Genomic DNA, 18,880 nt, shown 5'->3' on the forward strand with positions numbered 1-18,880 from the left:
ATCATACATCAATATCCCACGATGCACTGCAGGAGCTAGAAAATGGTGCCCTTGTCTCAAATTTCCAGTTCCAACAGGACTATACAATAAAGCCAGATTCTAGATCTCCATAATATCTGTACTGAAACAGAGTGCTGTATTTATACAGAGCCCAACATGAAGAAACATTGAGGCAGATGACTGTAGTTCCCATGGCGATAAAAGAGCAACCGTTCACATCCTGCAACTGTCTTTTCAAACGAGCTTGGAAACAAATAAGCAAGCTTTTAGTTACTCTTATCCTTCAGGCAAGAAAGTACCACCTGGCTTTATTTACCCACAAGAGAGCGCCTGGGGCTACGTGTGGGTGTAGCAGTGCTGACACAGCCTGACTGAGACACAGCAATGCCCCTGTGCATGTGAGTGTGTGTGCGCGTGTGTGTGTGTGTGTGTGTGTTCATTATCATTTGGAGCAGACAATCAGACTTTACCCCCACCGGTTGCATCTGGAGGCCGAGCCGGTGTCACGTGCCAAAAGTCTGGCATCGCCCCCTGACCAGGTAGAGAGAGAAAAAAAATGCTGGAAGAGAGAGAAAGTATAGAATATAGAGTGTTAGAAACCGAGAGAGAGAGCAAAAATGAAGGAGACAGAGGAAGCAGGGATAGGGAAAGCACCAGGGGAGAGAAAGCCATAAGTAAAAGAAAGAAAAGAAGTGAGATAGTAAGAACACTGGAAAGTGAGAGATTAGAGAGCATGGAAAAAGAGAGCGCTAGATAGAAAGAATATGAGGGAGAAAGGGAGAAAGGGAGAGAGAGAGAGAGAGAGAGAGAGAGAGAGAGAGAGAGAGAGAGAGAGAGAGAGAGAGAGACGCAGATACACAAAAAGCATTACAGAGCGACGGAGGGTGGAGGGGGATTATGCTACCGTGAGCCACGGAGCCAAACACCCTGCATGACTATCAATTTTTCGGGACAAGGTTGTCACGGTAACCGAGAAGTTTTCCTTTTACAAAAGGAATAGAGTTTGTGTGCATGGTCACTTGGCTAACTCATGAACACATTACCAGAGAAAACACACACACACACACACACACACACACACACACACACACACACACACACACCTTTCCTCTCCGTAACTCGCCACTAAACCCAGAGAAGAGCACTCACGCAAACAAGGAGAAGTTTTCACTAAAGTCAAGGTTTCATAACACTGCTGAGTAAAAATAAATAAATAAATAAATAATTCGATGAACAAGTGAACGACTCCACTATTTTCCAGTCTTCCACTGTGTTTGTAGTGTGCGCAATAGCCGCAGGCAAAAAGCACTGGAAACTTCTAGCAAAACTCACTTATAATGGAAATCTAAGGGCAGTTGTTGGGGCACTTGCACGCTAAGACCTGGTTTATGCTCGACGTGCGTGTATGCGGACGGAGCACCAACGTGAGCGCCACTGTTCGCATACTACTCGCCTGCGTACCTTTTATACATCTGGAGAATTAAAAGGGCCATCCGCTAGAGGGCAGGTCCGAGAGAAACTCCTGTCTCTGTTAGGTTTCCACGACGACAGGTCAGATCTATTCTGGGACCTGTCTCAATTTGGGATGAGCAGACGAGCTCCGTCAGTTTCTCTTGAAAAAAACTTTCGGCCATCCGTGTGATTGTTGTGTCTTAAATCGGAGCTGCGTCTCAAATACGAAAACCTCACATTTAACAATCCCTCCAGGATTTCCTGATCGCAGACATGAACGCAAAAGCAAGGAAACGCCGAAGCATTCGGAGGAGCGTGAAGTTTTTCCCAAGCAGATTTGGGCCGTGTTGCATCACGTGACGTCATCGCAACGCGCGTTCGGCCATAGCTCTCTGGTTCACGTGCGTCGAACGCGAGTACAGCTAAAAGGTCAGATTTACCACCAAACATCACTGCGAAAGACCGTGCAAAACTATTTCGTGCGACTGCAATTTCGCCAATTCAAGTCGTTTTCCGCAGAAAAGCACAAAAACTCAGCAAAATCCTGACTTAAAAGCAGTAGCGAATCTAATCTATCATGTAAAACATTTTCTTTCCTTAGGTTTGAAAGCTACATGAGTTTATTTGTTTGTTTATTTATTTATTTCTAATTCAAGGGCGTACTCTTTCTCCCCGTCAATCACGGTGACACTAGCCAATCGAGGGCGTCTGTGAGCTCATGTATGTGGAAGAGGGTGGACAGCGCTTTCCCCCGAATGTGTTACGCAGCATTTCGAAAAGTTGCAGTTCACGTGTCTCGGAGGAAGCACGTGTCAGCCTTCGCCCTTCCTGCTTGGTAGCTGTACGATGGGCGAGAGCCGGCTGGTGATCGGCCAAGACCAAAAGACAAAGCTGCCTGCAGTTTTATTCAAACACAGCGAAAAGTATGTCATCCCTCAGACTTACAGGACAAACAGCTAAGATCCTTCCTCCTGAAAAAGTAGTCCCTGAATTATTCACGTTTGAAGTTTCTTTTACAACTTTTTTTGACTAAAGAATTCATCACAACACACTACAAAAAAAAAAAAAGAAAAAAAAGGGTTTCAACCTGACTTTTTGCTAGAAGTTTCTTTTTATTTTGTGTGTCGCTACAGGGAAAAGTGCCGACATTCCTGTGGTAGCGGTGCGATTGAAAAACGCCGGAGCGTCGCTTTAAGAGAACAATGCAAGTGCACAAAGGGTTTAGTCATATATAATGTACTGATAAAGAAGCGCTCTTACATAACTGCTCTGTATGAACTCATGAGCCGCAGCATCGCCAGATCAGCTGGGAACAGCGAGCCTTTATTTAGCCTTTTACTGCAGCGAGGATGTGTGTGTGTGTGTGTGTGTGTGTGTGTGTGTGTGTGAGAGAGAGAGTAAGTAAGTATATAATTATGTCAATGACAGAGAAAACGTGTGTGTCAGAAAGAGTCAGGATTCCCTTCGGAAAGAAAATACCCATTTGTACGGTTCCAGTAAGAGATTGATTGGGAACACACACACACACACACACACACACACACACACACACACACGTTCATCTGATGCTGGAACACACGTGTCAATTCTGAACGTATAAACGTAGCATCTATGACAGACCATTTTTAAGATTGTCCTGAAATTGGCTCACCGGTACACAGTCTTATGCTTTCAGAAACACAGAGTGAGATCCTGTCCATCCGTGCTGTGATTGGTCAGCGGCCAGGCTGCTGTGACCTGCCTGGAGTGAGCGTAACCAATCAGAAGTCAGCTGGACACACGTGCAAAAGAGCCAGAGTGTTTAGTGAATGCTTGAGTTTGTCACTGCTAGTGGCCATGAACACACACACACACACACACACACACACACACACACACACACACACACACACACACACCAAATACGCATGCTGGAGATAAGAAACAAAGCCAATGCATGCTGTTACCGGGCAAACAGTGATGCAAGGAGCAAACCACACACACACACACACACACACACACACACACACACACACACACACACACACACACACACACACACACACACAATCAGGACACACAATCAGGACACACAGAAAGGCTCCAGTTTACTGACTGCAAAAAATGTTCAAACAAGTTAAAGGCACAGTTGTAGCTCACTAATTTGTAACCACAAAGTTCCATAAAAAGTCCAAATGCTAGAACTGATCTTTAACAAGAAGTGATAGTTCAGCCAAAAAAAAAAAACCAAACACCCCAAACCAACACATTTTACCCAAAATGTAATCAATTTACTCTCCTGATCATGATTTGTGTCTGAAGTTTGCTTTGCTTTCGCACTCGAGCTATGATGCTAACGTAGCTAACTGGTAGCTCACGTCTAGCACACCGTATGCTGATATATTCACACAATCTCAATCTCAAACTGACTTACGCTTATGTGGTTTCTGACACGGTGTAACTCTCTGCTCAGACTAGCAAGAAACAAAGGGAAACATGACCATTCGATTTCTACGTACGTGAAAATAACACGGGACATCTGAACTGGCTCGAACGATTCCTCGGCCAATCCTGTGGCTCGTGTGGTCCGACGTTTCCTCAGCTCCCGACGCACAGCTTTAGTTCCTACCTAGAGTTAGTTGCCATTTACTGTTTGACACTCAAAAATGGACGAAAAGCTTAATATGACGGGGTGCGTCTCAATCCTCCTAGGCGGTGAATCGGTATATAATTTACATGAGCTGGGGCACTGGTACGGACCCTGGATCACTACACATTGGGACAGTGATGACTCAATTTTCGACGGCACGACTATGTACTCACGTTGGAAAACGTCACCACTGGCATGACCAGTGACCATGACCACAGGCAGGACCGATGTCTTTTTACCATTATACATCATATAAATTTGTTAGCTTCAGCACACGTGTTTCCGTCGTGGTACTTCAAGCAGACTAGCACGTGGATTTATAAAGATCGTTAAGAACTTAAAAGTCGTTCGATTCAAACAAACCGTATACAGAACGTCAAAGAATTTAAAAATTGCCAAGGTAAGTTCATCATCATTTGAGAATCATTTGAGAGCTACGACAACGATAACAAGCTGCATACGTTTGTAAATGAAGTTGACTGAGAGTTCGTCCGCCATTTTTTTTTTTTCCTCGAGCTGAGATGATTCAGAAAACATGACATCATATACAGTAACCATTTGCTCCCTGGTTTTTGCTATGAATTGTGGGATTAATTTTTTATGAAGCGAACGTTTCAGTGTGCTGGAAGGATTTTACGATTGAGACAGTCCTTAAAATGGCCGACTCCCTGATCGGTGCCCTGACTACTGAACTAGGGAGCTGACTGAGATGCACCCATGGTGTACAGAGACATTATGAAGAAAAAGAAAGCCTGGAAGGAGGTCGCAGAGATCGTCGGTGCCTCTGATGAGTGTACGTACCTAATATAGTTAGTTTGCTTTGCTAATATGATAAGGAGGCGAGTACAAAACCAAGCACACGCTCATTAGTGCTTTATTTACTTTGTGTTTAACTAGTTAGCTTTATACGTTCGTGAATCATCTCATCGGTGCTTCAAAAAAACAACACCACAAGAAACAAACAAGCAACACGGACAAACGACCTCTGACTTGCTAGCGTGAACCTAGGCTAACCGTAAGCTATAATTATGGCGCTAAAAGAACGCTAAAAACATGTGGAGTCATCTTGAAGTTAGGATATGTTTTTTTCCTCAGGACTTGCAAGTAGTTTTGGTGTCAATCCACAAGAAACATAAGATTCAAACGAGGTCCAAAATGCTGAGATGGAATTGTAGGAAAAAAAAAAAAATCAGAAAGTACATACAGACTTTCGTGAAAATGTTTACATACTGTATAAATGCCATTACCGAGAGTAACATCTTTTGAGACGAGCGTGTGATGATTTAGATATGCTGACTGCGCTAAACTGGTAGCTCTAAGCTATCAACAGTGCTAAGAAGAAACTGCTAGCAGGCAGAGAGAAGAAAAGTGAATTTTACTACAAACCCCCCCCCCCCCCCAAAAAAAAGTCGATGTCCATGGATATCAGACAGACGTCTGCAAAGCAACGGTATATAAAGAGTGATGCAATAGTCTGGTGTGATGCTACTTAATAATAAATATTAATAATAAAGTACTTAATAATAAGCAGCTGCCCCATTTCCATTTTATCCAACCCAAGACATCATGGTCACGCCCACTCATTTTCTGTTGGCTCACAACACAGAAGCTCGTGAATTCATACGACGATAAAGTTGCGAAAGTTACAGCTACCTGATGCAAATGCGCACCACCTTTCACATCCTGTGTCCTTTCCCCTTCAGTGAATCAGCCTTTCTGCTGAGGGAATTTTATTCACATTTGATCCGAGTCTGTTGTTTCACCCAAAGAAAACAGAAAAAGTGTAGGTTTCAAGTAACAACGCTGTAAAAACGGGACAGAAATCCATCTATCCATCCGTCCATCCATCTATTTTCCATACCGCTTATCCTACACAGGGTCCCGTGGAAGCTTGGAGCCTAAAACAGGGGACTCGGGGTACAATGCAAGAGACACCCTGGACGGGTTGCCGACTCATCGCAAAGCCCAATCTCACACACACTCACATTCACACACCACACAATTTGGAAATGCCAGTCAGCCTACAACTCATGGCTTTGCACTGGGGGAGGAAACCTCAGAAGAACGAGGAGAACACGCAAACTCCACAGGGCGGAGGCGGGAATCGGACCCCCAACCCCGGAGCTGCGAGGCAATTCTAAGGCTAAACACTAAGCCACCGTACCCCTGCGTCAAAAATCATAATCAAGTGTAAAAATAAATTTGAGGTACGTATGTAAACTAAACAATTAATTATTTTTTTTACATTTTATGATGAACTTTCTTTCAATTCCATTCAGTCTCTCACAACACTGAATCACATTCGGCATCATAAGTGAGTAAAGTCAGTCGTGGCGGAATGATGTCTGAAGACAATCCCATGATTCACACGGCAGCCCAGACGCTCCTGTTCACCGGCGAAACGATAAAATAATAGACGTTACCTGTGCACCGCGCTCAGCTTGGTTTCCCAGGCTGAGATTAAGCACGGCCTTTTACAATGCGGACTCACCGCACACAATGCACCTCAGTCACAATCCCTGGACTGCATGTGGGAAACGACCCCACCTGCTTTTAAGACACTTCTACACACCACACATGACTCACACACACCCTTTAAGATGCACAACACAGGGCTTTGTTTCAGCACCCAGACTATAAACAGTAATGCTGCTCACCGAGCAACTCCCTCATAAATACAACACACAAACCTAATAATCAAGACAAATCCGCCAAAACAGCTCGGCTTGTGTACCGTACAACAATCTCTCAACTCCCAGACTAACAAGCTCCATTTATGTGAAACGGATTCAATCATTACACTCTCAGGAAAAAGTACTGTACCATTCTTTGTTGCGGGGTGGTACTCTCATGTGTACACCTTTTGTTCGTGTAGCTTTTACCTGAGAAGGTGCATATAGTCTACCAGCTTAAATCTTTTTTAAGCTGCATCAGCATTTCAAGGTGAAGGAAGCATTTAAAAAAAAGGTACAAAAGTTTAAGGGTACTTCCCTTCCCTTTACAAGGAACGGTACAGTTTAGTACCCTTATTCCCCCTGAGATTGTAGTGTGTTCAGTATAACAATCCACTGCTAAATATATATAAATAAAAATCCCTACATGTTAAACTGGAACTAAAGTATTAATATACAAACTAGGATCTGACCTCCAGAGAAGCAGGTACCATATCAACAAGTTGCGGTGACGCCTTCTTTCTTTAAGTACTTAAAGTGCATTTTATTCCACAAATCCTAAAAATGCTCCACATGCACGAGTTCATTTTGTCTACTTTATATTATTAGTAAATGTTGCAAAGTGCATTTTAGTAATGTTGATAACAGCTCTGCATGCTTGTTTTGGGGTTTTTTTTTTTGGTCCTACTTTACCGAAATATTCCTTCTTCATGTGCATTTCCAGCTCTCTCTCCAGCTCGAGCGTGAGGGCCTCGAGCCGCCTCTCTGCCTGGCTCGCGCCACTCTCTCGCGCAGGGGTCACCTGGTAGGGCAGCTTCAATCTCGGACCCGGGGCGCGAGCTCTCGCCGAGGCACCGTGGTGTATCTCTTCCGGCACAGTGAACGGATGAAGGTGCGCGCGGTGAAGCACGCTGGCTTCACCGGTGTCCTGTAGCAGCGCGTCTTCCAGTAGAGACGCGCGAGGCGAGGAGGCAACAAGCAGCTCCGGGCACGCGCCCATTGAGCCACGCGAGCTCCGCGAGCTCCTGGAGCTGTGGCTCGAGATGCTGGACCTGGGGCTGAGGGTTAGTCCTGCACTGTTCGGACCACAGATGCTGGAACGAGGGCTCGCGTGCCGCTGGTCGTAGCCCATGCTGACGCCGCTCGTACGGTTGCTGCTCGGTCTGCTCGTGCACTCGTAGACGTAGCCGGGGCTCGAGGGCTTGCTGGCGTCGCTGGACGTGCTCGCGTAGCTCGAGCGAGGGCTGAGAGCGCCGCTGCCGTCGCAGTGCGCGAGACTCGTCCGAGGGCTTCCACACTTCTCCTGTTGCCCGGGCGCCGCGAGGCTCGAGCGGGGGCTCGCGTGAACGCATGATCTCCGATGCCGGTCGCCACCGCCGCCGCCGTAGCACGGCAAAGCAACTTCAGATCTCGCGCTACAGTATGCGTCGTCCACGTAAAAGGCGTCTCTGTGCGCGCGCTTACTCTTGTGCTCAGGTAGCCCGAAGTCCGCGTCTGGCTCGAGCTCCGCTCTCATGTCCCGGTAAGGCTCGCACAGCGACAGGTTCTCCATCAGCTCGCTCGCTCTGCGTGCCGGATCCTCTTCGTAGTAGCGATCCATCGGTGTTGCTGGTGCACGTACAAAAAAAAATAAAGCTCGTGCATTTCACTCTGCACCGAAACGCTCGCTTTGTCGGTTCATCATCTTCCTCAGGTTTCTGTCGTGATTTCCTCCTGGTGCATAATTCCTTAAAAAAATCAACAACGAGGCCTCCTTTAAGGAAAAAAACACAAAACAAACAACTGTCGTTTAAACAAAGTTTCCGCACGAGGTGCTCGGTGAAGTTGAAGGGTCCTTTTGCAGTCAATGGCGGAGGAATTTCCTCTCTCTCTCTCTCTCTCTCTCCCTCCCTCTCTCTCTCTCTCTCTCTCTCTCTCACGCTCTCTCTCTCTCTCCTTTCCAAAACAAAACGTCGTCTTTTTCGAAACGAATCCGAGCCGCGTTTAATTTCTCGCGCGAAAAGTTTTGGGGCAAATCGAGTAAAGAAACAACAACAAAAAAAAATAAATAATAATAACAGTAAGGAAGGAAGAGAGAAAAAGAGAAGCCCTACGTGACAAAAATGAGGAATTTAAAAAGAGAGAGAGAGAGAGAGAAAGAAACAGGGGGAAATAAGAGAGAAAAGAAACAGAGCAGCGCGCGGGACTCGTTTGTGTGCGGCAGGAATGCGGGGAGGGAGGGCGGGAGGCGCGCGAGGCCGGGCAGGGGTGCGCTCCGCCGCTCTGGAATGCGCTTTAATGCGCGCGCGGAACAATGACGGCGAGCGAGCTCAGCAAAGGGCGCGCAGGGAGGAGGGGGGGCTGGAGATGGAAGAGGGGTGGGGGGGGTGGAATCCTGGCCTGCCAAAGATTAAAGCAGTGGTTAAGGGTTGGAGTCAAATTCATGCATTTATCGCAAAAGCGGGTTACTTCTTTTCTTTTCTTCTCGTCAGGTGGTTGTGCTTAAGGCAAACTCAGCTAAACAAATGATATAATAATTACAGGGTGCTAATTTGCATCATGCAAAATCCACCCCAGAATCATATGAGAACTTTACAGACTGTTCTATCTACTGCACAGGTTCCCATGGCTAGAATAAAACCCTCGGTTCCTGCACATGTTAATGCTTCTCCTGCTTTAACACCCCAACTTCAACTCGGGTCTTAAAGCGCCCGGGTTTCAGAGGTGTATCCATCCCTCAGTGTTACAGACACTGATACAAGAGCATATAGAATAGAAAAAAACCCCACACAACCCCTTTCCTGAATTTTATAGTTTGTCATTTACAGAATTTTTTTTTTTGACGACTCGTCCTATATTATAAAAATTCAATTCAGAATCTCTGCTAAATGCAGGATTTCGCAATTGTCGCAGAAATGAACGAAAAATCAAGCAAACTCCGCACGCGGTATTTGGAGGAGTTAGCAATTTTTCTAAACTACCGCCGATTTTCGACAGATTTGGGCCGAGACGCGTCATGTGACGTCATCACGACACGCGTTCGGTCAAAATCATGTTCGAGCCACGTGTGTCGAACGTGAGCGCAGCTAAAAGATCTCATTTAGGCTACCAACAAACATCACTGCGAAAGACCGCGCAAAACAATTTTGTGCAATTGCACGAAGTTTTAGGCAAATAAAAAAAAGGCAGCACAAAAAAAACGCAAGTTTTTTTAAAAGCCGCAGCAAAATCAAGCATTTATAGCCGTAACGATCACAAAAAAAAACTTAGCGAAATCCTGTACGTTCTGTAGAGTAGCAGCTTGTTAGCGGAAGACATGGGTTGGTTTGTTTTAGCTGCCTGGACACTATTCCCCATTTTTCCAACCGTCCTTTGTTTGAGAAAAAAAAATGGTTGGAGTTTATTTATGTTGATGAGAGTTGGCGGTTATGTGAGGGGAACTCCTCCTTTTCGGAGGAGCGCTTTACAACTCGGGTCCGTCTCGATGCTGGAACATCGCTACATCAGACTTATTCCACAATCGTGTCTCTAGACACTGTTTGAGCTTTTCCGTCAGTAAGAGTAATTAATGCCTCCTATTGATGACCCTAATTAACAGATCAACTTCCCTTTACTTTCACACTATCCGTTGTTACCCAGATGAGGACGGGTTCCCTTCTGAGTCTGGTTCCTCTCAAGGTTTCTTCCTCATATCATCTTACGGAGTTTTCTTCACCACCGTCACCACCGGCTCGCTCAATAGGGATAAATTCACACGCTTAAAATCTCTATCCTGTGTTTATATGTTTCTGTAAAGCTGCTTTGAGAAAATATCCGTCGTTAAAAGCGCCACACAAATAAAATTGAATTGAATTGTTGACTAAACACGTAACAGAAGATTCTGGCCACCGATTTGCATCATGCAATAATAATCCAGAATAATCACATTCTTATGAGAACTTTTCAAACGGCTTTCTCTACACTGACGCCAGAATATATAAATCAAAGCTTCATAAAGCAAAAATAAATAAATAAACATATATGTATATATACACACATCAAGGGCCTTTGTAAACTAAAAAAAAATCAACAACACAAGTCTGAGTTAGGGACAGAGGAAGGACGCATGGCCTGAGGCACGGGTTCCCCCCTGTCCTGAACATTTCAGTGTTTTCCTGCTCGACCACACCCACTCCAACTAATCAGCTAATTAAAAGCTCTTCCTAAGAACTATTTGTAAGGAATATTTTACACTTTTAAAAATCACCTTTATACAGCTGTGTTAACATTGCATTTTCCCCTCAGATTCTTAAGACATATCACATTCGAGTCTTTTCCCGTTTCACATCTTCCCATTGTGACAACACACAGTATCGGTTTCATGTGCTGCCCCTGCTGGAATGAATGCTTTGTGGGTCACAGTGAAGAATCGTGAAAGAGTCAGACACTTGTTTTCAAAGCAAAAATCCCACTCCTTGGTTAGTAGATCAGAATGAGTCAGGCATGTTAAAAATACAGCTCTATAACCAGGAACATGTACAGGACTCGCAGTGATGTAATCAGTGTAGTAAAAGTAACATTTTAGGAATATAGCATTACCAATTTATTGGGTGCATAACTAGCTACACTCATTTTTATCTCATCAGTTTATTAAACACACCCACCCCTATTCAATTCAATTTTATTTGTGTGGCACTTTTAACGATGGACATTGTCTCAAAGCAGCTTTACAGAGACATATAAACACAGGATAGAGATTTTAAATGTGTGAATTTATCCATATTGTGCGAGCCGGTGGTGACGGTGGTGAGGAAAAACTCCCTAAGATGATATGAGGAAGAAACCTTGAGAGGAACCGGACTCAGAAGGGAACCTGTCCTCATCTGGGTAACAACGGATAGTGTGAACGTAAAGGGAAGTTCGTTATGTTTTTTATATAAAGTCTGTTTTGTTGAACCAATCCACTGTTCTCTAAAGGAGACTTGAGTGTAAAATTGTATGTGGTCATTGCAGTCCTAAGGCCATAGTAGCAACCGTAGTCCCAGCACCACAGTGAGAATGTCCATGTGAAACTGAGGTCCAAAACCTTTTCAATGGTATTTCAAGCAGCACCATCCTCACAATCTCCAGGCTGCACTACTTGGAGACATCCGCAATGGCAGAATGTAGCCTCCAGTTGATGAGAACTCCAACCAGAAGTAGGGCATCAGGTAGGCAGGTCCGGGATATCATGTGTAGCTCGACGGAAGGAGAGAGGGAGAGGGAGGTAACCCTCCACTTTATAGGTGTACAGCTAGGAACCAGTATTTTCCCCCCATGTACGATGGGTTTCGTTGATCAATCTTTTAATAAAGTTGTGTGTAAATGTTTGTCTAAGCTAAACCGAACTAAAATCTTCTGCCACAGTGCTGATATTCTTAATACTCATGCGCGTATATGATGTCGATCACCAAGCTCACAGACACTGCTCATTTGCATGTAGTCACGCCCACAAAACTCCATAAAAGGTCAACTGCACAGCCAGCTGGGAGCATGAAGTGAACATTCAGGGTAAAGTCTGAAAGGCAGTAGTGGAAGTTATTTGGACTCACTTCTATGCCAATAAAATATTTAATAGTGTATAATATTAATAATAAAAAGCATGAACTAAGTCTTCCGTCAGCTGGTATTAGGGCTGCACAATGAATCGAATATTGATCGTGACTACGATTTGACTGCCCACGATTACATGAACATGATCGACTGCGATATTGACGTTTAAAGTTCGTCCTCCGCTCATAGAAAACTCCGCTGCAGATCAAATCAAGCGCTTCCTAAACTTACAGCCAGTCACCATAGAGCGGGCTGTGCGCTCGAGCTGCCAGCTTCGCTTCATGTTCCAGCGCTTTGCGCGAGGGGAAATCATGATACTAATATGTTGCTAAATGGCACTACAGAGGTTGTCGGGAACATTAAACATCATCACGCCAAACAGAAAAAACTTTCTACAGGGCGACCATTTCACTCGCATTTGCGACTGAGAAAAAAATCTTTGATAAATATGTGTGCAACAATTATTGGCACCCTTTTAGTCAATACTTTGTGCTACCTCCCTTGCCAAGATAACAGCTCTGAGTCTTCTCCTATAATGCCTAATGACATGGCAAGGGATCTGAGATCATTTCTCCATACAGAATCTCCTCTTGGACTCTCCTCTTCAGTTCAGCACACAGGTTTTCTATGGGTTTCAAATCAGGGGACCGGGATGGCCATGGCAGGACCTTGATTTTGTGGCCAGTAAACCATTTTTGTGTTAAACTAACTACACGATGGTCGCATGACTTCAACGTCACCACCACTAAGCTTCCGACAACTCTTTCAATCAATTGTATTTTTAAAACCAATACAATTGGAAAATACTATAAATTGATAAATCTACAAGTTGGAAAGTTTGAGTTGCAAGAGTGCGAGTATAAACACAACGAGGCTGCAGTAGATGAATTCTCCTGTTCAGCGTGATGACGTCTAATGTCCCCGACAACCTCTATAGTCCCATTTAGCCACTTGTTAGCAACCGTCTTTTTCCAGACACGTAAAAACTATTTATTTATTTATTATTATTTATTTAATCCTGAGTGGGGTAATACTGATATATTTAATGGCGTAGTATAAACGTGAACATATCTTGAACTTGTGTTAACCACATACCTTATTTCAGGCTTTTAACAAACAACAACAACAACAACAAAACCCATTGACTTCGGGATGATGGATGCCCTGTCCACACCTTTTAAATATTTGATATTTAATAAAATAAACGGTTAAATCATATGTAAATTTGCTGTCTAATTTTTATCCTGGCTATATTTTTTCTATGTCTTTGATACTGTATTGTATTATATTTAATTGTATTGCTTATTCTTTTATATTGTGTGATATTCCGTATGTGTGTAAACATACTTGGCAATAAAGCTCATTCTGATTCTAAATTCAGCGAAGCTTGTTGCCATGGTGACGCAGAGAATATAAGCGCTCTGCTACTAAGACGGTTAATCAAAAATAGCGTCGTTCCCTAAGACTTTTGATTACTTCGAAGGCTTAATTGCAAACAAACAAAAATGACCATGATTCCTCCTGTTGAATCTTTGCTCAAATACAACAACCCGGAGCTTGTGAGCGAGGACACCGAGAACGAGAACTCACCAACGGTAAAGCTGACTAGCTGCAATCCTTGTTAGTTAAAATATAACTAGAGATAAATATGATAATTGTATTTCCATATGAGACTAACTTTAACCCGTAAGAACCTGGACCCGTTTCTCCTTATAGGAAAAATATGGGGGATATGAAACCGACCAAATTGTCCACATAGAACACAAATTATTTTTTGAAATAAAACCTTTCCTTGTGAGAGATCTTTAATGTTACATGTATGTCGCGTTGGACGTGTATAGTACATTTTTGATGTTACATATATGTTGCATTGGGCGTTTATTCCTAAACTGGATAAAAAAAATAATAAATTGTCAGTTTTTTTTTTGCTTAATAACACAGATTTTCCTGTTTATTTGCTTTTTCACAATATATATCAGAATGATTGCTTTGCTGGGTAGGTATAACAAAAAACCTCCAGGGTCCGGGGTTCGAGTCCCGCCGGGGCCATGTGTGTGTGGAGTTTGCATGTTCTCCCCGTGCTGCCGGGGTTTCCTCCGGGTACTCCGGTTTCCTCCCCCAAGTCCAAAGACATGCATGGTAGGCTGATTGGCGTGTCCAAAGTGTCCGTAGTGTATGAATGGGTGTATGAGTGTGTGCCCTGCAATGGACTGGCACTCTGTCCAGGGTGTACCCCGCCTTGTGCCCGATGCTCCCTGGGATAGGCTCCAGGATCCCAGTGACCCTGAAAAGGAGTAAGCGGTAGAAGATGGATGGATGGATGGATTTCCAAACTACATAACTGTGACCATTAGGTTTAACAACAACAATTTCTCAGAGTTGACACTGGTTTCCCTTTTTATTAGCTTTTCCACAACATGTCTCAAAACTATACCTTTGATGGTTATAGTAATGTAGTTATACAACAAACTTAATTTTACAAAAAACAAAACAAAACAAAAAAAAAAACCCAGCCTTTTTACTTGCATTTCCATAACATAGGTCAAAACGATACCTTTCGAGGAAAGGTTTAACTACAAATTAAAACAAATGAAAATGTGCAAAGTGAATAAAAATAAATAAGGACCTCACACTGGAGGTCTTCTCAACAAGCTAAACAGGTAAATAGTGCAACAACACTGTAAAAACATGTACCTTGTGCGATAAAACTGTAAAACAAACAAACAAACAAACAAAAACGCTCAGTGGAAATAATTTTTCCACCATGTTAATTAATGTACGTCACATCAAACGTCACATCACAATTTCAACCTACTTTTTTAAGGTTAACAGCCCGATGTGATTTACATGTTATGATGATATTTTCATAACTTGTTTTATATAAATTTGTTCAAGAAATGTGCAAAAAACAGGTCAAATGTAATATAGGACATGCTATTAGAACATTACAATTGTTAAATGGATTGAAACATACCTTTAGTAACAAAAACAAGCCTTTTTTAAAAAAAAAAAATTACTGACATTGCGACATGTGCCAACCAGGCAGACCGCCAATTTGGAAATGATGTCATACCTAACCTGGATGTTCAGTAGATGTCACTTAGGGATTTCCTGAGTTAAAAGTCAGGGATGAAGCTTTAAAAAGACCTGTCCAGATCGTCCCAGTATTTGTGACAACTTTGTCACAGTGGGTTCTTACGAGTTAAGCAATATCAGGCAGTTCTGTTTAGCTGTTGTTGATGACAGATGACTACGGTGTTATTTTATTCATGGTAACAAATTTGTAATTTACCTGAAACCAGCCAGCAATCTTTCCCCTTTATAACACTGAAAATCTCTCACTTCCAACTGTCCCCAGCAGCCTGCCATCTCTGATCCAGTTCCACCTCCACCCAAATCCACAAGCCCTTCACCCAGTGCCATTGAACAGCAAACAGAGGATATTCTTAATTCCATCCTACCACCAAGGTAAGGCCGTCCTGCTTTTCCATAGTTGTACTAATTATATGTTCCACTGTACGAGTGCTTATGTGTGAACTTATGTGTTGCAGAGAATGGATGGAGAATGATCAGCTGTGGGTACAGCAGGTGTCCAGCACGCCATGCACTCGGTTAGACATCATTCACCTGCAAGTGGAACTGGATCTCAGACTGCAGCAGAGACAGGCCAGAAAGACGGGCATTTGCCCCGTCCGCAGAGAGCTCTACACAGAGTGCTTTGGTAGGTTAACGAAAGGGCTCATTCAAACATGATTACGTAATCTGCATTATTGGTGAATTATTCGTAACAATCAGGAGACACAGTCCATTATCAGTGCTAACACATCAACGAAAAAATGTCTTGGGTGTAATCATTAAGGGTTTTGCTTGCATGAAACGTGCAGTTTCTTGACACAACCGGGTCGTGAAAAAAACACAGCAACATCTTACACATTTAGTACAAAACCTAAATAGCAACATATTCAAATGCATTCGTTTCTAATATACACTACTTTCTTATTCATTTAGATGAGCTCATCAGACAAGTTACCATCAACTGTCCTGAGAGAGGACTGCTGCTTTTACGAGTGAGAGATGAGATTCGCATGACCATTGCTGCCTATCAGACCCTGTATGAGAACAGTGTGGCCTGTGGCATGAAGCAAGCTCTGCAGGTTGAGCAACAGAAGACAGACACTGAGAAAAATGTATTCACTGCTATTCATCCCTGATTCTCTAACTTTCACTTTTAAAAACCATAGATCTTCTCTAATTGAAATTGTAACTTGGGCAGATTGTAGAACTGGCGAATGAGAAGAGGGAACTGGAAAGACAGGTGAATGAGCAGAAGGCTAAATGTGAGGCAATTGAGAAACGAGAAAATGACCGGCGACGGGTTGAAGAGAAGAATCGCACCGAAGAGATCCAGTGTCTCAACCGCATTAACCAGCAACTGAAGGTATGCCTTTTATAAGCCACAAATTACCATTAAGACAAAAATGGCTGAGACACTGACATCTTCATCTAAAAATACTTCCTTATCTCCTTTTTTTAGGCGCAGTTTAATGCAATCTTTGCCAAAAAGTAGCTATATGTCATGTATCAAGGAAGGAACTCTGGACTTCATTTCCCAGCAGCACTGTACTACACCGTACTACATCAATGTCACATGACCACCTGCACCCATATCACTTAAGAGCACTCCTATATATAGCCACTGTTTGCACTGCTTCCGTTTGTCTAACTTTACCTTTGTCCCTGTTACCATGTTTTGTTTCTTAGTTTATGTTTAGCCTTAGCCACAGTATTTTGCCTTGTTGTCTTTGTCTTTTGTAGTTTGTTGGGTTATCTATTAAATGTTTGAAATTCTGCGTACGCATCCATCTCCACCTTTGAATCGTGAACGTATGACCTAACAATGGATGCAGTGGAATTTTTCAGGGTCCAGGAGTCCCGGTACAAATGGGAGACTTTTAACTGGGCTGGTACCATCTCCCACACTCTCTCTCCTATTATGGATCTAGTCCAGCAAACAGAGTCAACGGGGAACATCAGTCAGCCTCCCTGCTTGTCTGAGGACGCCGATCAGCCTTTCTGCTCGGCTGAAGTCGTTGCTCGGTCATCCTGCTTCGCTGAGGACGTCGCTCTGCCTCCATTTTCTGCTGAAGATGTCGCTCCTCTTCTTTGCTGCACGCCGTATGTCACTCCCCCTTCCTGCTCCACGGAGGGCATCATTTCCCCCTCGTGCTTCGCAGAGAGCGTCGTTCCTCCCTTTGGCCTCGCGGAGAACCTCACTCCCCTCTCTGGCCTAGTGGAAATCTTGGAGCTTCCCTCTGGCCTCGCGGAAATCTTTGAGCTTCCCTCTGGCCTCGCGGAGAACCTCGCTCTCCTCTCTGGTCTTGCGGAGAACCTCGCTCCCCTCTCCGGCCTCGCGGAGAACTCTGCTCCCCCCAAAGAGAGCGGCACTCTCCCTTCTAGCATCATGGGGAACATTGCTTCCCCCTCAGGCTCCGCCTTGAGCCTTGTTCCTCCCGCTGACTGTGCAGTGGCCATTGCTCTGCATTCAAGCCGGGCCGGGGATATCATGCCCGAGTCTGCTGACACAGACAACCAAGCTCTGCCTTCCTGTCCAGTTGAGGACGCCGCCCTGCTTACCTGTCCCGCTGAGGACGTCGCTCTGCTTACCTGTCCCGCTGAGGACGTTGCTTTGCTTTCTTGCTCCGCTGAGGACGTCGCTCTGCTTACCTGTCCCGCTGAGGACGTCGCTCTGCTTTCTTGCTCCACTGAGGACGCCGCTCAGTCTTCTGGTTCAGCTGGGGACATTTTACCCAGGGGGCCAGGACCGCCAGAGGGAGGGAGTGCATTTTGGCACTCCGGGAGAAGCGCCCTTGCGGGGGTTCTATCATGTATCAAGGAAGGAACTCTGGACATTTCCCAGCAGCCACTGCACCTTACTACATCAATGTCACATGACCACCTGCACCTGTATAATGTTTCTGTTTAACGAGTACTCCTATATATAGCCACTGTTTGCACTGCTTCCTTGTCTTACGTTTGTCTAACTTTACCTTTGTCCCTGTTACCATGTTTTGTTTCTTAGTTCATGTTCAGCCTTAGCCACAGTATTTTGCCTTGTTGTCTTAGTGCCTTTTGTAGTTTGTTGGGTTATCTATTAAATGTTTGAAATTCTGCGTTTGCATCCGTCTCCACCTTTGAATCGTGACACTATAACACACTTTCGCACACAAAGACTTGCAAGGTAGGCTGATTGGCATGTCCAAAGTGTCTGTACTGTATGAATGGGTGTGTGATTGTGCCCGATGCTCCCTGGGATAGGCTCCAGGTTCCCTGAGACCCCGTAGGATAAGCAGTATAAAAAAATAGATGGATGGATGGATGGATGTTCCTAGGATGACCATCTACATGAGTCTGTGCCGGTAGTTGCAGTTCAACGTTCACATATTATTTATATATCTTTGTTAAATATGAACAATTGTCACAAAACATAAAAACAGTTGTGGATCATCCAGGTAACGACACACAGTATAAAGAATCAAGGGTATGTAAACTTTTGAACGGGGTAATTTTTATAAATTCA

The 18,880-nt window shown here is 44.0% G+C and overlaps 2 protein-coding genes across 4 annotated transcripts in view; one reads left to right on the top strand and one right to left on the bottom strand.

Moving 5' to 3' along the window:
* Window positions 1-12,045, bottom strand: part of wtip (WT1 interacting protein) — a 42,325-nt gene extending 30,280 nt beyond the window's left edge. The window contains exon 1 of the mRNA XM_053623603.1: window positions 7,447-12,045. Within this exon, the coding sequence (XP_053479578.1) occupies window positions 7,447-8,353 (907 nt within the window). The 5' untranslated portion in view covers window positions 8,354-12,045. The remainder of the gene's footprint in view (window positions 1-7,446) is intronic.
* Window positions 12,046-13,676: 1,631 nt separating this feature from the next.
* On the top strand, window positions 13,677-18,473 carry LOC128607006 (axonemal dynein light intermediate polypeptide 1-like). 3 transcript variants are annotated; one of them, XM_053623608.1, is made up of 7 exons: window positions 13,761-13,898; window positions 14,283-14,442; window positions 15,662-15,771; window positions 15,855-16,024; window positions 16,312-16,490; window positions 16,577-16,741; window positions 16,838-18,473. In XM_053623608.1, exons 2-7 carry the CDS (start codon window positions 14,284-14,286, stop codon window positions 16,868-16,870), a joined length of 816 nt encoding a protein of 271 aa, XP_053479583.1. In that variant the 5' UTR covers window positions 13,761-13,898; window position 14,283; the 3' UTR covers window positions 16,871-18,473. The 3 variants fall into 3 exon arrangements, with proteins under 3 accessions (XP_053479584.1, XP_053479585.1, XP_053479583.1); XM_053623609.1 differs by lacking the exon at window positions 14,283-14,442 and having other exon boundaries at window positions 13,677-13,898; XM_053623610.1 differs by lacking the exon at window positions 14,283-14,442 and having other exon boundaries at window positions 13,678-13,898; window positions 15,665-15,771.
* Window positions 18,474-18,880: the final 407 nt, after the last annotated feature.

The sequence above is a fragment of the Ictalurus furcatus genome, chromosome 4 (assembly GCF_023375685.1).
Source record: "Ictalurus furcatus strain D&B chromosome 4, Billie_1.0, whole genome shotgun sequence".
In the NCBI taxonomy this organism is placed as follows: Eukaryota; Metazoa; Chordata; class Actinopteri; order Siluriformes; family Ictaluridae; genus Ictalurus; species Ictalurus furcatus.